The following is a 23,616-nucleotide window of genomic DNA, read 5'->3' on the forward strand; positions in this document are numbered from 1 at the left end:
CAAAATTCATTGCTTGCGCTTGCGCAGTGCGCTCCAGAATACACTCTGTCATTCATTCATTCTTGGGCTACGTCCTAACATACCCCTATGTGTGTCACTTGTAGCTGTGCGCTCTACCACTATGGTCACAAGCTAATTCATCCATCCCCCTCACTATGAACCATAGTCTTTCAAATAGTGGTCCCTCAATACTATGTATTTCAATAAACCGATCTTATATTATAGACAAAAAAAAAAAATTATATATATATATATATATATATATATATATATATATATATATATATATACACATAGAAGATTTTATAGACAATTTAAGATCATTATCCTAAGCTAGTAAAAAATATATATATATATACAGAATAAATAGCATACCATATGAACTCTGTTTGATACAGCCAATATTTAACATACCAGTTCAGACCTTATATAGAGAGGGCTGGCTACTATCCCACACATCAGTATGAGACATGGTTATTATTATTGATATCCAACATACAAGGGTAGCAACCCACGTGAGCACACCCATAAACATAGCCATGGGCGTATATATAGAATATTTTATCACCTAATCTACCTATGTGCACATCAGAACACACCTACATATATCCAAAGAAAAAAAAATATATATAAAAATATAATTAATAAATAATAATAATAAAATGAAATATATTATAATAATGGTAAATAGTTAAATAGCAATATGTATATAATCCATATCCCTAAATAAATTCATACACTATTCCCTAGATAAATTCATCATAATACATCCAAGTGATTATGACTCCCAGTGAGTATAAATTAACATAAATACAAAATCACAAAAGTTACATATAGTGTTAAAGAGCAATAAAGATAATAATAGTATAGTGTTAAAAAGCAATAAAAATAATAATAAATATCAACTAGAGCAATTTATATTATAATCATAAACAATTTTTGTGCCATTATTATTATGTATCATCAATAGAAGCCATTTGTTTGTTATTTCAAATGTTGCCATACTCAATACAGGCGTAACCATAGTGACAAGTACGCGCTAAAGAGCCCATAAAATGGGGCCCAGTATCTTTTTATAACCCAGATGAAGTACCTATTTTCTCTCATATAGTACAATAGAGTACATGGTTAGGCCAAGGGGAGCGCACCCCCACATATCCCAAAAAAAAACGCAACATACATCAACCCACATTGCTTCATCATACCATACCACGTGTGCACATTATACATACAGTACCACACAGTTATTCTTCATCTTCTACCTACTAGACCACAGGTATCTCCTTCGAACTAAATGTATTGTCATGTAACTACATTTTATTGAACAGACTAGTTATTTATAACCAATTAATCAAAGACTAATGTCATATATATATATGCAATACACATAGTGATATTTATGGGTGTGCGCTGTTTTGCGTGTTTCTTTTTCTTTCTGGATACTGTATTACATTGATACGTATAGCAGCACCCCTTTTCTAATTGATGTGGCTGAGCCCGCTCACATTGTAGTGGTTTTATTTAATCCATGATAAAAAATGTCATACAAAAAAGGGAGAGGTTAAAATGAGCAAAAACACTGACGCGTTTCGGGGAGAACCCTTCTTCAAGGCATTAAAGGGGTATTCCAGGCCAAAACTTTTTTTTATATATTAACTGGCTCCGGAAAGTTAAACAGATTTGTAAATTACTTCTATTAAAAAATCTTAATCCTTCCAATAGTTATTAGCTTCTGAAGTTGAGTTGTTGTTTTCTATCTAACTGTTCTCTGATGACTCACGTCCCGGGAGCTGTGCAGTTCCTATGGGGATATTCTCCCATCATGCACAGCTCCCGGGACGTGACATCATCATTGAGCAGTTAGACAGAAAACTTCAGAAGCTAATAACTATTGGAAGGATTAATATTTTTTTAATCAAAGTAATTTACAAATCTGTTTAAGTTTCCGGAGCCAGTTGATATATATAAAAAAAGGTTTTGCCTGGAATACCCCTTTAATGCCTTGAAGAAGTGTTCTCTCCGAAACGTGTTTGAGTGCTGGTTTCCTCCCTTGGTAAAAGGGATTCCTCTCAGTTGCTCCATTAGACTAAGTTCACACGTAGCTTTTAGAATAGTATAGTGAGGCGTCTATTTTGTGTCATGATTAAAATATACAGTGTGAACATTGCCCACTGGTTTTAATATTTTTGGAAATATTTTTTCTGGGGAAAAAAAATCTATAATTCCGTATTGTGGCACCATATGGCGGCACATGGGTGCTTGCAGCTTCTTACTAGGGAGCAGCAGGGACTCCATAGCTCTTCACAGCCATAGGAATGAATGGACTGTAATTTGGAAATCTCCTATCTAAAAATCAGTGAAGCCCCTGGTGTTCCCCATGTCTTATCAATCAAAGAGGTTCCGGCTAATGGCCTTCCCGCAGATACTTACTATCTTCAGACATGACAGGTCAATAGAAAGATAACACTGGAAGATCATTTTAAGACTCTCCAAAAACAGGAATATCCTGCTGTGGAGTGTTAACTCCGGACATGAAACAGAGCAGATCTAAGATGGATTATCAGTTCCCCATCATACTGGAGGGGTTAATGGTACTGGTATAAGGATTACTAGGCAGCCACGGGGCATTCAGGTCACAAAATACTGGCACGTGTCAAGCACAACACACAGGCACAAGCTCATTATGGCAACTTCCACATAATATGGCTTCACTGCCTGCGCTGGCATTATCAACGAGGGACAAAGGTGGTGGCACCAGATACAAACGTGACTGACCAATGTGCTGGCCCAATCCCATAGAAGAGCTATGGGAGCACACTCTGAAGATTCTGCTGGCTATGATAGATGGAGTGAGGACACTGAGTACAGGGCTGCTAAGAGGGTCTACCTCGGGCACATGATCATGCTGGTTGGATCATGGCGTAATAGAGGAAGCTGGCCTGGTCTGATGAATCATGTGTTCTTTTACATCATATGGATTGTCCCTGTGTGTCACTTACCTGGGAAGAGATGGCACCAGGATTCACTATGAGCAAAAGACAAGCCGGTATAGGCAGTGTGTTGTCTGGGGCAATGTTCTTCTGGGAAACCTTTGGTTCTGACTTCATGTAGATGTTACCTAAACATTATATAGACCAAGACCCCCCCCCCCCTCCTTTCATGGCAGCAGTATCCCCTAATGGCAGTGTCCTCTTTTAGTAGGGTATTGCCCCATCCATGAGTGAGGAACAAGACAAAGAGATCAAGGTGGTGACTTGGCCTCCAAATTCTTCAGATCTCAATCTGATCGATCATCAGTGGGATGATCGATCAGATTCTTGTAGGGTCTTGTAGGGTCCAGGCCTTGACAGGTCAGAGCTGTTCTGTTGGCATTAGGGGTACCTACCCAAAATAAGGCAGGTGGTTTTACCATAAGGGCTGATCGGTGTGGAGGCCATGTTGTTGTTACATTGGCCTTTCCCCACTGGTTCTTTTCTACTGTAATAGTATTCTATTCATGAAAGAGGCGGATCAGGATGAACAAGCGTGTCCACAATGGAGCGTGCATGAGGCCGAGCTGCGTGGGTAGGCAGAAGTGACCAGGCAATCTAAATGATTAATACTGACAGTATTGACCCTAGCGCGAAAGTAACATGCATGATGTGTCGTCAGTGAATGACAGCTATAAACACTAATCGATACAATATCTTTGCACAATGGAAACAAGATTCCTCGGACAAGAGTAATAGGATGTTTACACAACTTAGCAAACATTAATTCCTGCCGGACAGGCCCGCTCTATCAGGCCGGCGGGCGGTTTCAACTTATGTTCAATGAACTTCGAGAAAGCGTCAGATAAGTAGAGGAGACAGCGTTTTCCTGCTATCTAATCAACAGCACAAAACACATGGTGACCAAATCAGCGCTACCTGTCCCCCCGACGTCACACGTACCAATTGGGGCAGACAACAAGTGGTGCAGTCTCACACGGCAGCCAATGATATCACAGCTTTTATTTTGGCTAGGAATAATAAAATATGGACCTCATAGATCTGAACCGTCAACCTTCAGAATCCTAGAGTCAAGCTTAAAGGAGAACTCTGGGATAGCAAAACCTATCCCATATCCTAAGGATAGGGGATACGTGTCAGATCATGAGGGGTCCAACCGCTGGAGGAGAGCCAGGGCCCCGTACAGGAGATCGCGGGGGTCCAAGCGGTCAGACCCTCCCCCCCCCCCCCCCCCCGTGATCTGACACTTATCCACCATCCTTAAGATAGGGGATAAGTTTTGCAATCCCGAAGTTCTCCTTTAAAGGTTGTACACAGCTAGGAAAACATGGCCGCTTTCTTACCAAAACAGTACCTCTTTATTACACATATGGGTAGTGTGTCATGTGAAAGTGAATAGGGCTGAGCTGCAATACCATACACAACCTATAGACAGGGGTGGCAATGTTTTCCTGATCCTGCACAACTCCTTACCTCTAGGGGCTCATTCACACAAGCAGATTTAATTTCAAAGGGGGCGGACTGCCTGCGGGGTGTCCACAGCAGAATTAGCTGCAGACAGCCCACAGAGAGCCCGCCCGCCCGGGAAACATGCTGCGAGTTACAAAGTAAATCCGCTCATGTGACCCAGCCCTATTTCAGCGTTTCCCAACCAGTCTGCCTCCAGCTGTTGCAAAACTAAAACGCAAAGCATGACCGGACAGCCGAAGGCTGTCCGGGCATGCTTGGCGTTGTAGTTTTGCAACAGCTGGAGGCACACTGGTTGGGAAATGCTGCTCTAATTGGTTTTTAAAAAGTAATTTACCCAAAGGATGGCCATACACATGAAATAGCTGATGGCAGAATGCTCAACAACTATCTCTCCAAACCCCCAAATACATATGCATGCTCAGCTCAGCCAAGCATACGGTGTATTCTAAAAGCGACATAGGAGTAAGCTGCTGCTTTATATGGTTTATTTCCTTTTAGAAGAAAAAGATCAGGCATTTTAAAATCCAGCTGCCCGATCCTTCTATCCCCCAACGTCAGGAGAATTGGGGGGCACTAAACAATAATCTAATGTGCATGACCAACTTAAATAGGGGAGTATGCCGCTGCCAGATTCCTCTCGTGGTGATTAATCTCATTTTAGAAGAAAAGGAGCGGGCAACTGCCTGATCTTTCTATCCCCTAACACCTGCCATCATGAGCCGCCATTCACATTACATGTCTAATTCAGCCTTAGGGTACGTTCACACGTACGCAGATTTGATGCGCAAACTAAATCACTGAGCACAGCTTCTAATCTGCAGTTACAAATTCTGCTCATCAAATCTGCGCAGGATCCTGTATGTGTGAATGTACCCTTAAAGAGTACCTGTCATGTCAATTTTTATTATTTTTTAGTTTTCTACCTTGATATTGCTTTGTATTTTCTGCTCAGTCTCAGTCAGATTCACAGACTGGGAAGGGGCGTTCCCCAGCAGGCGTGACATCATCTGAAGCCATACAGGGGAGAACTTCCTCCCTCACTCTGCTACACACAGCCAAGAGCAATTCAGTGTGAGATGAGCTCTGATTGGCTAAGGCTGCACACACCCCTCAGACTGCATTTCCTGATTTTGTACTTATACCAGGCCAGCAGGAGTCCAAAGTCTGTGTAAGAAATGGGGAAAATGTGCTCTGGACAAGTAGGGAGACACCTAGTGGCAGCTTTTTAAACACAAATAAAAAATAGAAAACTTCATTTTTTTTTAAAACAAAGTACATTAGAAAGATTTTTTATTTACCATAAGGAGTGCAATAGCAAAAATTAGTTTTAGTGACACTGCCCATTTAAGAAGTGGCTGAAATACATTTTTTCAGATGAGGAAGACTCAAAGACTCAAACTTCACAATCTTTCTTAATAGGGTATAAATACGTGCACACAATTGGTACAAATGGCATCACCGCCGTTGCCAAACTGGAAGCAGATTTAGATGAAAACACAGGCGCTCGGCACAGATGGCGGCATCCACTGCGACCGCTGCAGCCAACGAGCCCCAGAAAGCAATGCTGACGACACAGGACTTCTTATATGGTCGGAGTGCACGTCTCTCTGCTGCCCACGGGACTCAATGAATAACCCAGTATAAATAGTGAAATCTGGACGGGACCCAAATTTTATTCCCCGCGTTGAAAGCACAAAACATTTTGTCGCTCATGCTAGATAAACAAGAAATAGTTTGAGCATGAATAAGAACTTATTCCTGGCTCAGACACTCTGCCATGCAGGTTTGGATTGGTCTGGACAACTCAGAGTACAGATTTCTCTGCTATACGTCGATCACATTGCAATGAGTCTGATCATCTATTCGCAGTATGGAATCTCTTTACTGCTGCCTTTTACAGCAGTGCAGTAAAGTGTAATGAGGTGCCCAAAATGTAAGGCAGTAATGTGTTGATCACAGCCACCGGACTGCACAGGAAACAGTAGCTGGCCTTATTTACTTTACTGGAGCTGTGCTGCAGTTCCCGAGGCAGCAAGGTGGTTAGAGGAGGCGCTGTGCAGGAAAAGACCTGAATGGGTACTTCATTGGAAAACAATTATGATTATGATTTTTTTAAATCAACTGCTGCCAGAAAGTTATACAGACTTGTAAATTACTTCTATTTAAAAATCGTAATCTTCCAGTCCTTATCAGTTGCTAAATGCTCCACAGGAAATTCTTTTCTTTTTGAATTTATTTTCTGTCTGACCACAGTGCTCTCTGCTGACACCTCTGTCCATGTCAGGAACTGTCCAGAGCAGCATATGTTTGCTATAGGGATTTGCTCCTACTCTGGACAGCTCTTAAAATGGACAGAGGTGTCAGCAGAGAGCACTGTGGTCAGACTGAAAAGAAATTCCTGTGGAGCATACAGCAGCTGATAAGTACTGGAAGGATTAAGATTTTTAAATAGAAGTAATTTACAAATCTGTTTAACTTTCTGATTTAAAGAAAAAAAAAGTTTTCGAGCGGAGTACCCCTTTAAAGAGGCCACAGCACGGAAATAAAGGGGTACTCCGGCCCTAAGACATCTTATCCTCTATCCAAAGTGACGTCACGATACTCCGACCCCGTGGTCGGCACCCGGCAGTTTGTGAGCTGGCAGCGCGGCGTGCAGCTCAAAGAGGTGGGTGCTGAATGCAAGATTGCGGGGGTCCCCAGCAGCGGGACCCCCGTGGTCATACATCTTTTCCCCTATCCTTTGGATAGGGAGATAAGATGTCTTAGGGCCAGGGTACCCCTTTAAGATCACTGAGACTATGTCAAAGTAATATGCAATCACTATAAGAGATGAAAATGCCTCTTTAGAATGTAAACATTATATTTTGTTAAAGAGAGAGATGGTCTATTTGGAGCCTTTCATATCAATGGTCAAACAACATGGGTAATGCGATATGGTACCTCAATGTATATTTGGCATTTATTTCCTTTTTTTTTGTACTTCACACCTGGTTACATTAGCTGCCATAAAGTGCCATTAGTGGTAGTGCCTCTAGTGGTCAATTGTAGAATTACAAGTTAATAAATAATATTATGTTCAATAGCATTATAAAAGGCTCTGCTACAAACTATACAGAATGTATCATTCTATACAAAAAAAGGTTTCTACGGATTGGCTAAAATCTCCAATCCAGTCCGGTCAGACACTGACTTACTGTAGTGTTTCCCCAACCTGTAGTAAAACTACAATACCCATCATGCTCCGACAGCTTTCGGTTTTGCAACAGCTGGACAGCCACAGGTTGGTGAACACTGACTTAAGGTCTCCATACACTTTAGGGAAAACGTCGGCTGAACCCGACAACTTTGGGGGGGGGGGGGGGGGGGGTCTGTTGACTGCCTAAAGCACTGTCTTTCAACCCGTGTGCCTCCAGCTGTTGCAAAACTACAATTCACAACAGCCGGAGGCACACTGGTTGGAGAATACCGGCCTTAAGTGTATGGAGGACTCCTGACTCTCCCCCGACATCATCAGAGAGGGATCGGGTGAGTTGGATTTCGACTGCCTGACCCTATTGGTCTTAGAGGGATAACCCGCCGCCAGCACTGTCCCTCCTCTCTGCCCAACGTTCCGTTATTGAAAGAGCTTTATTGATCATTCAGTCATTACAAGTCATACAATAAATTACAATCACACAAAGCATGACAGTACAATACACAGCAAAGGTTCTCTAAGCTATACATCGCACATCATGTTACTCTAACACTCCGCTCAATCCTGTGAGAGAAAAGCACAAGAAAACCAAACAATACAATCTGTCATCGGGTAGGGGCGTGGGCTATGGGGGAGTGGGCAACTATGTGGGGGTAGGGAGGGGGCGGATCACAGGGCATACACGTTGATGAGCCGCATAGGCCCACCCGCCCAGGAACTGTCTGTCTTTTTAAGAGCCGAGGAACGTTCTCTCGAATCACCCAAAGTGCAAGGAAAAAGTGCAAACGTGTTACACTAAAAAAAAGTGCACAAAGAATGCGCTCTATCACAAGCCCTTCTCTGAAAGGAGAGAGGGTCCCCCAACAAACCTTACCCTTCGCCTACGGACCCAAAGGTACCTTCAAGGTTCCAGGTTCGATGTCCCTTTTCGCCGGAGCTACTAAGGGACCACAAATGCTCCCGACATCCTGCAGAGCCGTAAACGGTCGGTACCCTGCCCATGCAGGAGTACCCGGGGTTTTTGCAGGGAGGTGAGAAACCTGATGGCCACACACACCTCCCCTAAACCGCTACGATCCGCCAATGGGAAGAGATAGCTGTCAAAGCCATTGAAGGTGTACGCCCACTTTTACAAGGTAGAGACCTATGAGAGACAGCCTTCTTTGTTCTTGAGGAGCGCTAATTTGCATACCTTTTCCCAGGGTGCATCAGTGTATGTAAGACTTCCTGGCAGCAGCTGGCAGTCTTCATAAGGAGAAACAATATTTCTACCCAAGAGACAGGGGTGTTACTATAGGGGGTGCAGAGGTAGCAGTTCCACCAGGACACTGGTGTCTAAGGGGGCCCACAAAGCACATCTGCCCCAGAAACTAGTATTAAAATAGGCACATGGGGCCCCGTTGCAGATTTTGCATTGGGGCCCAGAAGCAACAAGTAAAGCATTTGCCACACTACACAACCATCAATATATATATATATATATATATATTTTTTTTTTTTACTTTTTCTAATATTTTTTTTCAGCAGTGCCTCTGCATGCCCTTTAATGTCTGCAGTACAGGCTGTCTCTGTTTTTCTGGTCTCAGAGTTCATATCTGCTGCACTTTTTACTCTCCATGCTACTGATCTCTGAGTAAATAACATTAAAAGGAACGTATCTGGCATCACAGGAAGTAGCGCCATCCCATCCAGCAAGAAAAGTCAATGCACAACAGCATTTTCCCCTTAGCACAAAGCTGTCTTTGGCTATAAATTAGAGCAATGAGAGCGTGACCTCAGGAAGTAGGATGTCACTGGGAGATGACAGCACGAATCCAGACATTCGGACAAATTCATTATTTAAATGCCTCCGGGCCAGAGGTTATCTTTTTTACAAGCCACATTTTTTTTTTAAACAGGCTTCATATGAAGAAAAAATGTGAAATCTAAAGAAAAAAAAAAAAAAAACTTGTGCAGTGCGGATTCATCTCTTTTTTGGAAGAAATTTGCTTTTCACTGTTTGGTGTTTTTCACGGAAATACCTTCATAGCTAAAGCTGCTAACAGAGATTTGTATGTCTATGATCATCGCTATGTCTGTGACAGATGGAAATAGTTTCCATCGGTTAGTGCGATCGTGCCACCGGAAGATGAGGATCAACCATATAAGTCTGTTTTATTGTTTATCCTCTTAATTGTTCACATTGGTCGATTACCATGAACTCTCTGAAACAAACTAGCCCACACACACTGGATTAATGGCGGCTGAACGTATGTATTGGGGCAGCAAGATCAGGAATTAAGATTTCAACATGTCTAAATCTTAATAAGTTGACTCCATGGATGTCTCGCAAAGGCTAAGGATCCTTTTAGATGGGCAGACCAATTCCCTTTTATAAGTGCCAATCTAGCACTTTATATGCCTTCAACATGGCTCAATGCCTGATTGGGGAAAACACTCGCAGGGACCACCTCCTATGACTACCTAGCCGAGCGTTGTAGAGTAAATCTTACTGTTTTGTCATCGTGCTGCCTGTATCTGTTTCATGCTGCCTGTGGTGACTGCTATCGGACTCACATCTTCACCCTAAAACAACCAAGAGTTGTAGGGCCCCATATTCCCAGTGATCAGCCATCAAGCTGGGACTTTTACATGGGGCAAAAACTCTTTCGCATAAAAGACTCTATACTTCAAATTGAGAGCATATTTACACTTGGCCATCCCAAGCGTGCGTCTGAGGCCATAATATATAGCTGTGGGCCGAACAAGCTGCCGGCTACTAAATGTCACCACCGGAAACGAGAGAGGATAGATATGAAGTAAATAAGGTAAGAAGGTCCTACGGTACTAAATACTGAAATAACAAACCCTGCTAAGATAGAAGACCACACAAAAGAGGACCATGTGATAAAATGTATATACTTTATTAACTAATGGACAATACAAACATATTTAAAAGCAAAAAGCATACACAAAGAAAGATGGGGACCGGGGAAGGGGTCCCCCCTTCCCCGGTCCCCATCTTTCTTTGTCTATGCCCTTTGACCCCTTCCCTGGTCCCCATCTTTGTCTATGCCTTTTGACCCCTTCCCCGCTCCCCATCTTTCTTTGTCTATGACCTTTGACCCCTTCCCTGGTACCCATCTTTGTCTATGCCTTTTGACCCCTTCCCCGGTCCCCATCTTTCTTTATCTATGCCTTTTGACCCCTTCCCCGGACCCCATCTTTCTTTGTCTATGCCCTTTGACCCCTTCCCTGGTCCCCATCTTTGTCTATGCCTTTTGACCCCTTCCCCGGTCCCCATCTTTCTTTGTCTATGCCCTTTGACCCCTTCCCTGGTCCCCATCTTTATCTATGCCTTTTGACCCCTTCCCCGCTCCCCATCTTTCTTTATCTATGCCTTTTGACCCCTTCCCCGGTCCCTATCTTTCTTTTTCTATGCCTATTGCTTTTTAATATGTTTGGATTGTCCATTCATTAATAAAGTATATACATGGTCCTCTTTTGTGTGGTCTTCGTTCTTAGTAGGGTCAGCTACTAAATGTGTACGAGCACCTCTATACACACATCGTAGATAGAAGTTGGATGAATCAGCCAATTTGGCAGGATCATCCAACAATCTAGTATGCATGAGGGTCTACCAGGGAACCACGGAACTAGGCATGTTCGATTTCAAGATACCCAATCCACTGTTCCTGTAGAAGATAAGCAGGTGCCAGAGATGTTTTGCTGTAGCTTATCCTCATAAAGAAATAAAAATGTATGGAAAGCAAAAAAAAATTTTTGACCAAGCAAGCTTATGTCCAGCATTATTGCTGTGGTAGACGTCGCAAGCAATGCAACCAAAATGTAATACTCAATAGCTAAAGTAGGAAGACAGTGATCATTGCAAAGCTTATAATCTGGAGTTGTTCAGACAGTTTAGTGGTCCGGTCAGTACGTGTCTGTCTATATCTTAAATTAACATGACAGCAATTTAGGAGCTGCGCTCATTCTACACATTGCAATGTCATATTCAATGCATGTGTTTGGGTAAGTGTCTAAAGGCTGCAATATAGCAAATGTGACAAGATGCCAACAAATAAATGTAGACTATCCTCTAAGGGCAACCCACCGCCAGAGACATCCATGCCCATCGCCTGCTGCAGACTGGATTTCTCTATATAAGATGACTGAGCCATTGGGTCAGCCCTTGAGCAGTTCAAGAAGTCAGACATACCCGTACATATTTTTTATTTGCTAAATGCCAATCCTGGGATATGTATGGGTACCAGCAAATCTTGCCTCTCTGTTAACCCTTTTTTGCCCCCACAGTGCAATGTCAGAGCTCATTGCACACAGGTGTATTATTGTTTCAGAAACCATCCAAACGGGACAGGGCCCTAATATGGCCTCCAAAGAAGTCAATAGGGCCATACTTTACCTTCATATACCTCTGATTTCACAGGTAGAAATAAAACTGTGGCATGCGCTATTGTGAAGAATAGTTCCATTATACGGTATTGTACAGAGCACTATATGGCGACTAAAGAAGTGATCATGGCTATAAAGGTTTGCGTTGTGCATGAGGCCTTTTTACTTAAAGGGGTACTCCGCCCCTAGACATCTTATCCCCTATTGAAAGGATAGGGGATAAGATGTCAGATCGCGGGGGTCCCGCCGCTGGGGATCTCGGCTGCAGCACCAACCTGTTGCGGCTTCCAGAAACGCTGGAGGCTTCGGCTCCCGACCACGGTGACGTGAGATCGTGACGTCATGACTCTGCCCCCATGTGATGTCACACCCCGCCCCTCAATGCAAGTCTATGGGAGGGGGCGTGACAGCCAACACGCCCCCTCCCATAGACTTGCATTGAGGGGGCGGGGCGTGATGGCACATGGGGGCGGAGTTGTGATGTCAAGATCTCACGTCACCGTGGTCGTGAGGCGTTAGGATGAGAGCCTCCAGCGCTGCCAGAAGCCGCAACAGGTGGGTGCTGCAGCCGAGATCCCGGGGGTCCCCAGTGGCGGGACCCCCGTAATCTGACATCTTATCCCCTATCCTTTTGGATAGGGGATAAGATGTCTAGGGGCGGAGTACCCCTTTAACAGAGGCAATATGGGCATCTAACTTGGAAAACCAAATATGCTTTTGAATGAAAGGAATACTAGTCACATATCATAAGGAGAAAATCTTCACGTCTATGGGCAGCCTGTATTCGAGCAGTGGGCCTCCGTCTGCGCTGTTGATCTCGTTGTATTACTGCAGAGCAGAGATTTGCTGGGTTATATAACTTGTGCCTCTTGTCCTGGCCATATCTAGCAACTCCTCCCTATAAGGCTCATCTAGATAAGCACAGAAGGTCAGAGGTCACACAATGCAGAGATTCCTGTGTTATCTGTGCCTGGGAGGGAAGATCCCGCATTACAAAGGAAGGAAGAAGGTGGTAACACTGGGGGGAGCAGGGGGAGCTGGGAAGAAATGGACATGTGGCTCAGTGACACCTAAAGCACAGATTTTCTACTCTGGCCAGAGAAGCTCTGACTCTGCAAAGTCTGTTTGTCCTGCGCTAATCGCTGCTAATCCTATCAAAGAAGTCACATGCTACAGCGACACCACCAGACCGTCAATTAAGTGACCCATGTACGCACGGCGGGTACTCTCTATATAGTGCAAGCAAACCCAGAGGGCAACTCCACAATACCACTAAAGGTTGCGCCCGAGAGTATCTTTGATGGTGATCTGACTCTTGCTATAAATTGGGATACCCAAGGTGGGTCTATGACCTACATTCAGTTGAGGTGGCCATGTTGTTTTTTTTTGGCCATTCTTTGTGAAATACTAACTACTGATATCGGCGAGACAAGGCATAAAGGACTATCCATAGCCAACTAAACCTTTTGTAGTCAACCTATGTATGCCCACAGAAGTGTAACTTGTAGCTTTTGGGCCCCAATGCAAAATATGCAAGAGGGCCCCATGTGCCATTTATAATACTGGTGTCTTATGGGGCAGATTTGCCTTAGGTCCCCCTTAGGCATCAGGGCAACTGTGCGACTGTTTCCTCTGCACCCCCTATAGTTACGCACATGGATGCCCATATCCAACCCCTTCTCTCTACAACAGTGTTTTTCTCAACCAGGGCGCCTCCAGCTGTTGCAAAACTACAACTTTCAGCATGTCTGGATGTGGGCCGTAGGCCCACCTTGGGTAGTCAATCTATGGATGCCCATATAGAACCTATTCTCTCTATGACAGTGTTTCCCAACCAAGGTGCCTCCAGCTGTTACAAAACTACCACTTCCAGCATGCCTGGGCAACCTTTGTTTGGGAAATGCTGCTCATGGAGTATAGACCTATTCTAAGAAACTACCCATATATTTACTATTCACATCAATCGCAAGTCAGTCCTATTACATTCAAGAAGGTCATAGTCGTCATAGTTTGACTGCACTAATGGAGGCTTGTCTTCCTAAAAATAAAAGGATCAGACAATTTAAATCCAACATGTCCAATCCTTCCCATTCCCATCATCATCATTAGGTCATCATTAGATGGTTGACATGTCCCAATGAAATCAAGATGACATGTATCTGACATGTATGGTCAGCTGGTTACTTATACATCTTTATCATCTGCCCCCAAAATGTGATCACCATAGGGTTCCAGTTCAGCACAAAAAATACATCTGGGCCTAAATCTTCTTTGTTTCTTTCTTTCTTCCTGGCTCTCTGCAGTTATTTTTAGGCAGATATTAATATAGTCTGGCTGCGTTGTTTATTCTGGTTGTACAGAGACAAGATACGGCCCTGCTGCCTTGGAGACAATTCAGTCCACAAGTGAACAATGCTGTAACTCTGTGCAACAAGAATAAACAGCTCAGTGTACTGACGGAAACGAATGGCTAAAAACACACAAGAAGGCAACAAAACCCGCAGGACATCAAGGAACAACCTATAATCTATAGTAAGGGTACGTTCACACGAGCGGACCCACAGTGCATTTTACACTGCATATCTGCCACTGAAGGACCCCTGCATGGTGGCTTTATATGTGCCTGCTCAGAGCGGAAATACACCGATACGAGCAGACACACTGCCCTGTGCGAGTCGCAGCGTGAATGTGCAGTATACTCGCGCATCGCGGCAGCTCTCGGCCTAGCTCATCGAGCAGGGGGAGCGGCCACAATGTGTGCGAGTACACCGCGCATGCACCGCAACTCGCACATGGCAGTGTGTCTGCACATAGGCACATGTAAAGCCATCATGCAGCGTTCCTTCAGCAGCAGATCTGCAGCATAAAATACACTGTGGGTACAGGACATGCAATATTTTTTTCTAAGTATAATTTTCTGGCTGAGGGAGCTCCATTTACCAGAGCACAACAGCATGTGAACAAGCCCTTACCAGAAGGTAAAGCATCCCTTTAAATATGCATCCATACATTGCAGTCAGTTACTATAGTGTTTATGGCATTATACTAGCATTGTCATAAGATACCGATCAACTTTAAACTTATATATTACATACTAGCATTGTCCCTACCTGAACCTTGTGGAAGAGGAATAACAACAATGATGCTCTTGTCCTAATATCTCAACTAAATAACCCGACCTCCTATCTCATCCTTATATCCCGAACTCCTATCTCGTCCTCATATCCCGACCTCCTATCTCGTCCTCCTATCTCGTCCTCATATCCTGACCTCCTATCTCGTCCTCATATCCCGACCTCCTATCTCGTCCTCATATCCCGACCTCCTATCTCGTCCTCATATCCTGACCTCCTATCTCGTCCTCATATCCCGACCTCCTATCTCGTCCTCCTATCCCGACCTCCTATCTCGTCCTCATATCCTGACCTCCTATCTCGTCCTCATATCCCGACTTCCTATCTCATCCTCCTATCCCGACCTCCTATCTCGTCCTCATATCCCGACCTCCTATCTCGTCCTCATATTCCGACCTCCTATCTCGTCCTCATATCCCGACCTCCTATCTCGTCCTCCTATCCCGACCTCCTATCTCGTCCTCATATCCCGACCTATCTCGTCCTCATATCCTGACCTCCTATCTCGTCCTCCTATCCCGACCTCCTATCTCGTCCTCCTATCCCGACCTCCTATCTCGTCCTCCTATCCCGACCTCCTATCTCGTCCTCATATCCCGACCTATCTCGTCCTCATATCCTGACCTCCTATCTCGTCCTCCTATCCCGACCTCCTATCTCGTCCTCCTATCCCGACCTCCTATCTCGTCCTCCTGTCCCGACCTCGTATCTCGTCCTCATATCCTGACCTCCTATCTCGTCTTCATATCCTGACCTCCTATCTCGTCCTCATATCCCGACCTCCTATCTCGTCCTCATATCCCGACCTCCTATCTCGTCCTCCTATCTCGTCCTCCTATCTCGTCCTCCTATCCCGACCTCCTATCTCGTTCTCATATCCCGTCCACCGCACTTTTTATTGCACCTCTCTGCTGCACATTTGGCAGGATGTTTAAAAGTCCCAGGAAATCTCTGCAGTCCAAGAGTAAAACCTGATCAGAAAATGTACCAGGAGTCCTATAGACTTGCATGGCATTTCATACAAAAAAAACCCCACTAACTAAAGGATTACATTGGAAATGTCATCTAAATACTCCAATTTTAGGGGGACCAGACAACTATCTTGAGTGTATGATGGCCTCTTAATACCCCCCCCCAGAAAATATTGGGGTAAAGAAGCCATGTGCAATTTCAAAGCTCGACTCCTTTGTTCTCCCTGCAAATCGGCAGCTGTCAGAGGTGTCTGCCTGTGACTTACTGCTTTCTCCCCATTGAAACCACATGTACATCTGGCTGTCTAGGCATGCTGGAAGTTGTAGTTTTGCAACATCTAGAGGTCCACAGTTTGGAGACCACTGATGTAGAAGAACTCTGTATAACATATTTTCCTACAGTGCCACCACAGGGGAAATTAAGCATTTCACAACCTCTGTTAAAATCAATGAGAGTCTTTCTAATGAATGGATATGTTGAAAGGCTCTTCAACACATTTTCTAAACTGGGCAACCCCTTTAGCCCATATGGGGCTCCTACAAGGACTCCCACATAGCTTTCCCAGGTTCCTGAATAGCATGGAGTAAGGGTGTGTATGGGGATAAATATAATTATATTATAAGACTTGGCAGTCACTATTTGGGGGGTGTAACATCATTACATATTACTTTCCGAGGGAAAGAAAGCAAAAGTATTACCAACGCAGGATGCAACTTTGTGAATATAGATATTTATCATCTATGGGTGTTTTTTTCCCCACTAGATACAAATGAAGGCAGAATAATATTAAACAAGTAAAGGGAAGCAGAGATAATAGCCGTTGACATGGAAATTACGCAACCGCACTACTTTCAAGAATCACTCCAGGAATCTTCTGCAAAATACCTGAGTGCACATATGCTAAATGCCCCGCAGAAGTGTAACGTGAAGTGTGTTCCAAAATAGGTTAATTCATGTAATATGTGGTGTATTCCCCTCCCACACAATATGCAGAAGAGCTTTTCATGTCAGTTCTTAGAAAACAAGGAACATTCCAACTAGACTTCCCAGCATGTGCACGCACACCTTATGTCACACACAACATATGTAATCTCTAGAAAATATGCAGGCCTGGAGCGAAGTTCACATAAATAGCTTGGTTTGATCATATATTCATTTGACTGTCTAGTTCTGAGAACCTTCAGCAGTATTTCCATACAAATTTATTAAGGGAGCATTGATACACTAGAAAAAGCCCCTAGGGGGCGGAGCATAACAAAGGGATACTCTGATTGGTGTTTGTTCAATCCCTGTCTCATGCTCCATTCCCCCAGGCTCTGCAATAGCATCCCTTTATGCATGTCATAAGGTATATATAAACCATGTGTCTATAAAACTGGCTATACAATTTAGACAGCTGTCCGCCGAACACTTATTTGGTCAATAGCTAATTTGTCCAATTATCTTGTACGACTACATGCTTGGCCAAGATGAGGGGTATGCCAAACACTACTGGCTCATCTTCTCGAAAACAAAAGAATCATGCAGATGAAATCCATCATATCTCAATCCTATCTTCCCTGACATCCACCAGTGTCGGATAAGTCAGTGGGCCACCATACACATTAGATTGTTGACCGCTCCTGCTGAAATTGGTGAGCTCAGCTTATATTTATCTAATGTGTATAACTAGCCCTTTAAAGATTTCCAATTCTGTTGACTGTAAGGCATCTAAGTATTTAAAGGGGAAAGAATGGCACAAAAGACATGGAAATGGAAACCTCCCTAGTGCTGGTTCATTCAATCATATCTCTACCCATCCTGGGACAAGAGGGCATGAAACTCTTTGCATCATATTCCCATGTCTAGGAGAGAAGGGTGGCATAACCTCGCTCCCTAGTTGGGGATTTGGTTTATGTCAGCACCCCAAAAGCCATGGACATTATCACTATGTTCTCTCCAACAGTCATACTCTCGCACGTTGCAGATTTCCTTCAAGCTGCACCACAATGGATTTACTCTGTACACATACAGAATGTATCCGTGTAGTATTTCTTCTGCTATGGAAGACCCTCCAACATTTGTAATGGCAGCAATTTTCAAGGACATGATAAACACTGTCTTTACTCAAGACTTTATACATAGTGACAGTCGAAGGACGCCTGCTATGTGCACCTCCTCAGGCTCCCTCACACCTTTTGTCTTGCATTTCCTTTCTTCTATACTTACCAAGGCCATTTGGACAGAGTCGTATAGAACGAGCACAGATTTGCTAGCATTGGGAGATACATATAGACTATTGATGGCGATAAATGATATATCGGTGCTGGATACATGCAGAACAATATCAACATTAGTTAACTGCTAGAGTTCTGGAATCCTTTCACAGCGAGAAGTATACAGGGAATTCTTTGTATCTCCTTGAACATAACACATAGCAAACACTTTCCAGGAATGCAATGCCCATTGTTAACAAACACATACCCCATACTAGCCACCCACCCACAGTGTACAAGTGTACAGAAAGTGTCGGGGGAGGTGTAATTGAGCCTAGTGTTTCCCCTCTGATCTCTTAGCTCCTCTGTGTACAGACAGTGTTTGGGGTGGGGGGGGGGGGGGGGGGTTGGTCAATAAATACTAGTGTTTATTTGGTGTTGGGAGAGACCTGCCCCTCCTTTTCAGGCCAGCAGATAGCGAGAAGATAAAAAAACAAAGGTAACCACTTGTTTCATCTTCTAGAGTAGGTGATCCCCCCCCCCCCCCAACTCACATACAAACAACTGCCCCAAACAGGCTCCAATCTACTGTTCCAATCTGGTTGATAAGTAATTTCCTCCATAGTCACAAAAAGTCTAAACATACAAGCATTCAAACAGTGCAATATATAGGGGAAAAAAAGCAAAGAAACCCAAAAGTAAAACAAAATACAAAAAAACTTTTCACATTTTTTTGTGCAATTGACAATGCAAAGATTCAGGATGTGTAAAGTTGCCATACACATTAGACAGCTGTAGCTCAATGATTGTTTCTCAACAGCCATTGTCCCTATAAATATATATAAATGGAAATAGACAAGATGGTAGGCCACAGTACCCTTTTTTGCTGTTTATCTGTAAAGGTATCTAACTGACCCTTGTTTCTGCTGTCCCCATACACATTTCCCAAAACTAGTCAATGGAAGCACTCCTCTACAATCATAATGCAATCTAAAATCTATCCAATAGCATCAGACAGCAAAAAAAAATTAAAATAAAATAATAAACCAACATTCCACTGCGGCAAAATTTTTGTTAGACACATTTGGTCTATCATGTTACTTCATATATTTCTACAGGACAAAACTTTTACAGCGATGTTACTGTATGTTAGGCTGACCTAACATTAAACTTCTCATTTTGCAGTACTGTATCTACGGAATAACTTCTTAACAGCATTTAAATATAAATTGTATGTAAAAAAAAAATCCTAATGTAATATTAAGAAACCATCAGCTGCATATAATATTGAGCCCAAGTGATTATTTTTATACTTAGAAAGAACCTTCCCATAAAATGTCAGCCAGGTACTCGCCATAAAAAATATTAGGTCGTCTATATAGCGGTTCTATCTGTTTTGGCAGCAGGATCACATATATCTGATAAGACCAAATATGTAGGCTTACAGAAGTGAACGGGTTAAGCCCGCAGCCAGAAATATAAGCCATCTTCCAAATAGATTACAAAAAAGAAATATCTTCACTTCTCTCCTGAGCTGGAGTGAAGAATCCTTATTAAAGTGAATTTTAGCCAGGCCCAAAGAGAGAATGGGTACTCTTATACAAGAGGAAGAATTGTGCTATCATCTAAAACCCTGGGCTATGAGCCTGTTTAGTGAGGCTGAGAATGTCTTTTATTTCTTTCTAGAATAATGGCTCTATTGTGGAGAATGACCAGGAAAAGTGCTATCGTACTGTAGACGAGAGACTGTAGTCCAGAGAGATACTACAATAGTGTTTGGGTGGGGGTTTGAGAAATTAACTAGTTTTTCGAAGGGACAAAATCATTAAAAATGAACAAAAAAACTGTTACCCTAATGTGGTCTCATGATACAATACTATAAACAATGTAAAGCGATACACATATATATATATATATATATATATATATATATATATATATATATATATATGTCACTTAGTACCAGATAGCCTGATGACCTCTAGGCCAACACAAATAAACATAAAACAAGCAATATAGTGCATATAAAGCAATGATGATGCTAGACCTCTAAAGAAAAGCAATACATTATTCTTGATTTGACAGTCTACTGTAAAACAATTGACTTTCCAATTTTCTAGTAAGCACCTAAAATGCACTAATAAATATGCATACGTTCACACGGAAAACCACATATAAATATGTACATGCACATGACAGCAGAAGAAAAGCATTTAAAACATGAGAAACGGCCCTCATCCCATGTTTAAGGATCTAGGTCAAGCCTTATAAAAGGAACAGCATCTATTTTTTTTTTCCACCTACGTACAATGGTTGGAATGGCTCCAGTGCTGATTCCGGATTGGTGTCCCGAATGGATGAATTGCCCCAATTCCTTTATCCGGCATGATACAGGCCCTGTTCTGTGTATAGAAATCCATCATGTGGTAATGCGTTGGGCTGGTACCCAACCCTGGTACATCCACGTTTTCATACATGGTAAATAAAGCCACCGGAAGACCATAAATGTGTTAAGAAATACAAAAGATTTCAAATTTTTTGTTCGTAATAAAAAAAAAAATAGATGTATATATAGTATATAGCAATAGGATTAAGATGATTTAGATGAAATCCTAGTGGAAGAGGATATATGGGGTATTTCAAAGTGTGGAGCTTTTGCAGACAGATCCAGAGGTAATATCTGATGGGAGATTCCTTTAACTCTCTGCATGGATTCCATCAAATGGCTGGAGAGGGGGGAGGGACATAGTGCAAAGTTTAAAATCCAAACCCCTGGAGATGGAGGTAGACTGGCCTGTATACAACCTTCTACAGATGCCTAGAGTTTTCTAAAATCCCCATTACCCTGCTCCATAGAAGAGATTTCTGTACATTTGCAAAGAGATGCTCTTATACAGGTTTTATCTCTATGTCTTGATGGCACAGAATCCTCGGAAATCCTTCGGAGCTGTGAATCTACTCCATTAGCAGGAACAGGAGGGGTAGGTCAATTAGGGAGAGTGGTAGTGGATTAAAAGGGTTGCCTGGCATGGTCAGCTGGGGTCTAAATAGAAAGTCTTAAATAAGGAAAATCTCTTTAGAGCAAACAGGCATCCGTGTAATTCTCCTGTAGGATGCAGCCCTCAAAGAAGAGATTACAGATGGATTTGGGGATAACCAACGTGATGGGAGATACGATGTTTCAGATGCAGGGTTCCTTGGTTTATAGACGCTCAGGAATCTCCTTGTGATGCTGTCTTTTATTTAAAGCACGCCAGCCGTGGGAGAAGGGAAATCCTCAATAGGTACAATCCTTAATAAAAAAAAAATACGAGGCTCCGTCTTCCAGGAGTCAATCGTAGGTCGGATCTCCTTCTACAGAGCCCAGCAGGATCATGACCACCTACTTGTGTTCTCCAGGATGGAGGTTCGATGCCCAGTTGTAGGAACTCTCAACGATATGGAATGGAGGAAGGTACCTGCTTAGAGGGGAGATCCTGGATGGAGAGAAGACTAGTACTGACTGTGAATGAGAGGTAGGTGATATCCTGTGTATGTCTGGAGGTTCCTGGGGGTGCAGATCCCGCGGTTCCTCCTGTAGTACAGGGGATTCCTGTCTCTCGGATTGTAGTGTTACATATGCACACTGCTCACTGCTGCAGACTTCGTTGCTGTCTCTTCCCCCCTCCCTTTTCCATTCTGATGGACTGAAGGCAGCTGAGCCCTGGAAGTCAACACCCCCAACCCCCCCTCCTAACTCTTAACCTATTCCCTGCCTGTATTGACACACCAGTCAGTCCCAACAAAGGCCTGTCCTTCCCAAATCCCAACCTCATGTGCATTGTTTAGGAGCATGCAATGATCTAAAGGCCTTTCCATCACTACCCCCCTCATTTGCCTAATATCATGCATATGACCTCTCCCTGAACCTCTGTACTCACCTCCAAATGACCCACCCAGCTCCTTCTCTCGGCTCCTGACGTCACAGACTTTCCCACCCCCCTACTGCATATTTTGAAATGGACTGACCACTCCTTCCATGACCCCTCTGCACCCTTCACTACTAGGATATTAGTCTGGGATACATCACATTACTGGTCCTGTCACTTATACTCACACAATGCACAGACCTGGAGAGAGGAGCACATGGAGAGATAAGCGGCATCTAATTATACACATACCGTGATGACCCCAGAATGGATTGCAAGCTCTGCAGACAAGGAAGACATTTTTGTGCACTCAATATACAAGTACCCTGAGCCACATGTACAACAAACCAGATATTATATGGATACTTAAATGTCTCCAAGTGTTAGAAGGTGTCACATTTTGTATGTGTGGGCTCATAAGGACAATGCCAATGTCAATATAGGCCTAAGCTACAGCGGACTGATTTTGCCTTTTACTAAAAATGTCATCAACTGTTATTGAAAAATACTTAGAATTTATGCTTTAATTTAGTATTTACTGACCTTTGGCTCTCCTGCAGTTGCAACACTAAAACTCCCGGCATAAGACATGGCCTTGCATCTTGATGGCCATGAGATCCTCCAGTGGACCAAGCTTCCTACACAGTAATATGGTTCATCTACATCAGAGCCCATGAGTTCCAGCAGGACAGGACATCTCTACTTGCAGATCAGTTACTTCTAGGGCCCATCATGTTTTTGGTTGATTCATGAACAAATTCTTAAAGGGGTTGTCCACATTAGATAATCCATACTTGTTATAATTGTCCCTTGATAAGCTGATCAAAAAGTGTTCCCTTCCTGGGACCTCCAGCAATAAGGAATCTAGAGGTCCTGATTTCCCTGCAGCGCCACCACAGGGAAAATGAAGCATTACAAAGTGCCTGTCCAATTCAGCCATTGTCTGTGTAATGCAGGACCGGACAGGTGAGAGATGCTCTTTGTGAGGCTAGGTTCACATCACAGTTTGTGACTCCAAGGCATTAAAGCATGGGAAACCGTAAACATTACATGCCGAAATATCCATGATTGGTCAGGCACAGCCCCCATTCACTTCAATGGCCCAAGCATAGTCAGCTACTGACTACATTTGGATCATTTTCTAAGCGTATATAGTTTTGGCTTGGATTGAGAAGCTTGGCTTGTAGCACTTTCCAGTCTGAGACAAATCTCGCATACGTTTGGAAAATGACCCTGAACATAGTCACTAGCTGACTATTCTGGGGCCATTTAAATCAATAGGGCCCATGCCTGTCCAAGCACGGATTCACCGGAATGTCTTTTTGACAGTTTCCCGACGTATCCGAGCCTCGGAGGTACAAA

At 43.3% G+C, this 23,616-nt stretch overlaps 1 protein-coding gene across 4 annotated transcripts in view; it reads right to left on the reverse strand.

Moving 5' to 3' along the window:
• Window positions 1–23,616, reverse strand: part of RARA (retinoic acid receptor alpha) — a 202,196-nt gene that overhangs the window by 34,512 nt on the left and 144,068 nt on the right. Inside the window, exon 1 of one of the 4 annotated variants that reach the window (XM_056547855.1) lies at window positions 20,655–21,999. The exons of 2 other annotated variants lie outside the window; for them this stretch is intronic. In XM_056547855.1, the coding sequence (XP_056403830.1) occupies window positions 20,655–20,823 (169 nt within the window). In that variant the 5' untranslated portion in view covers window positions 20,824–21,999. Of the gene's footprint in view, window positions 1–5,758; window positions 5,820–20,654; window positions 22,000–23,616 lie in introns of those variants that run through there. One more of the 4 variants, XM_056547856.1, reaches the window with a different exon arrangement.

This window comes from Hyla sarda, chromosome 12 (genome assembly GCF_029499605.1).
Source record: "Hyla sarda isolate aHylSar1 chromosome 12, aHylSar1.hap1, whole genome shotgun sequence".
Taxonomy (NCBI): domain Eukaryota; kingdom Metazoa; phylum Chordata; class Amphibia; order Anura; family Hylidae; genus Hyla; species Hyla sarda.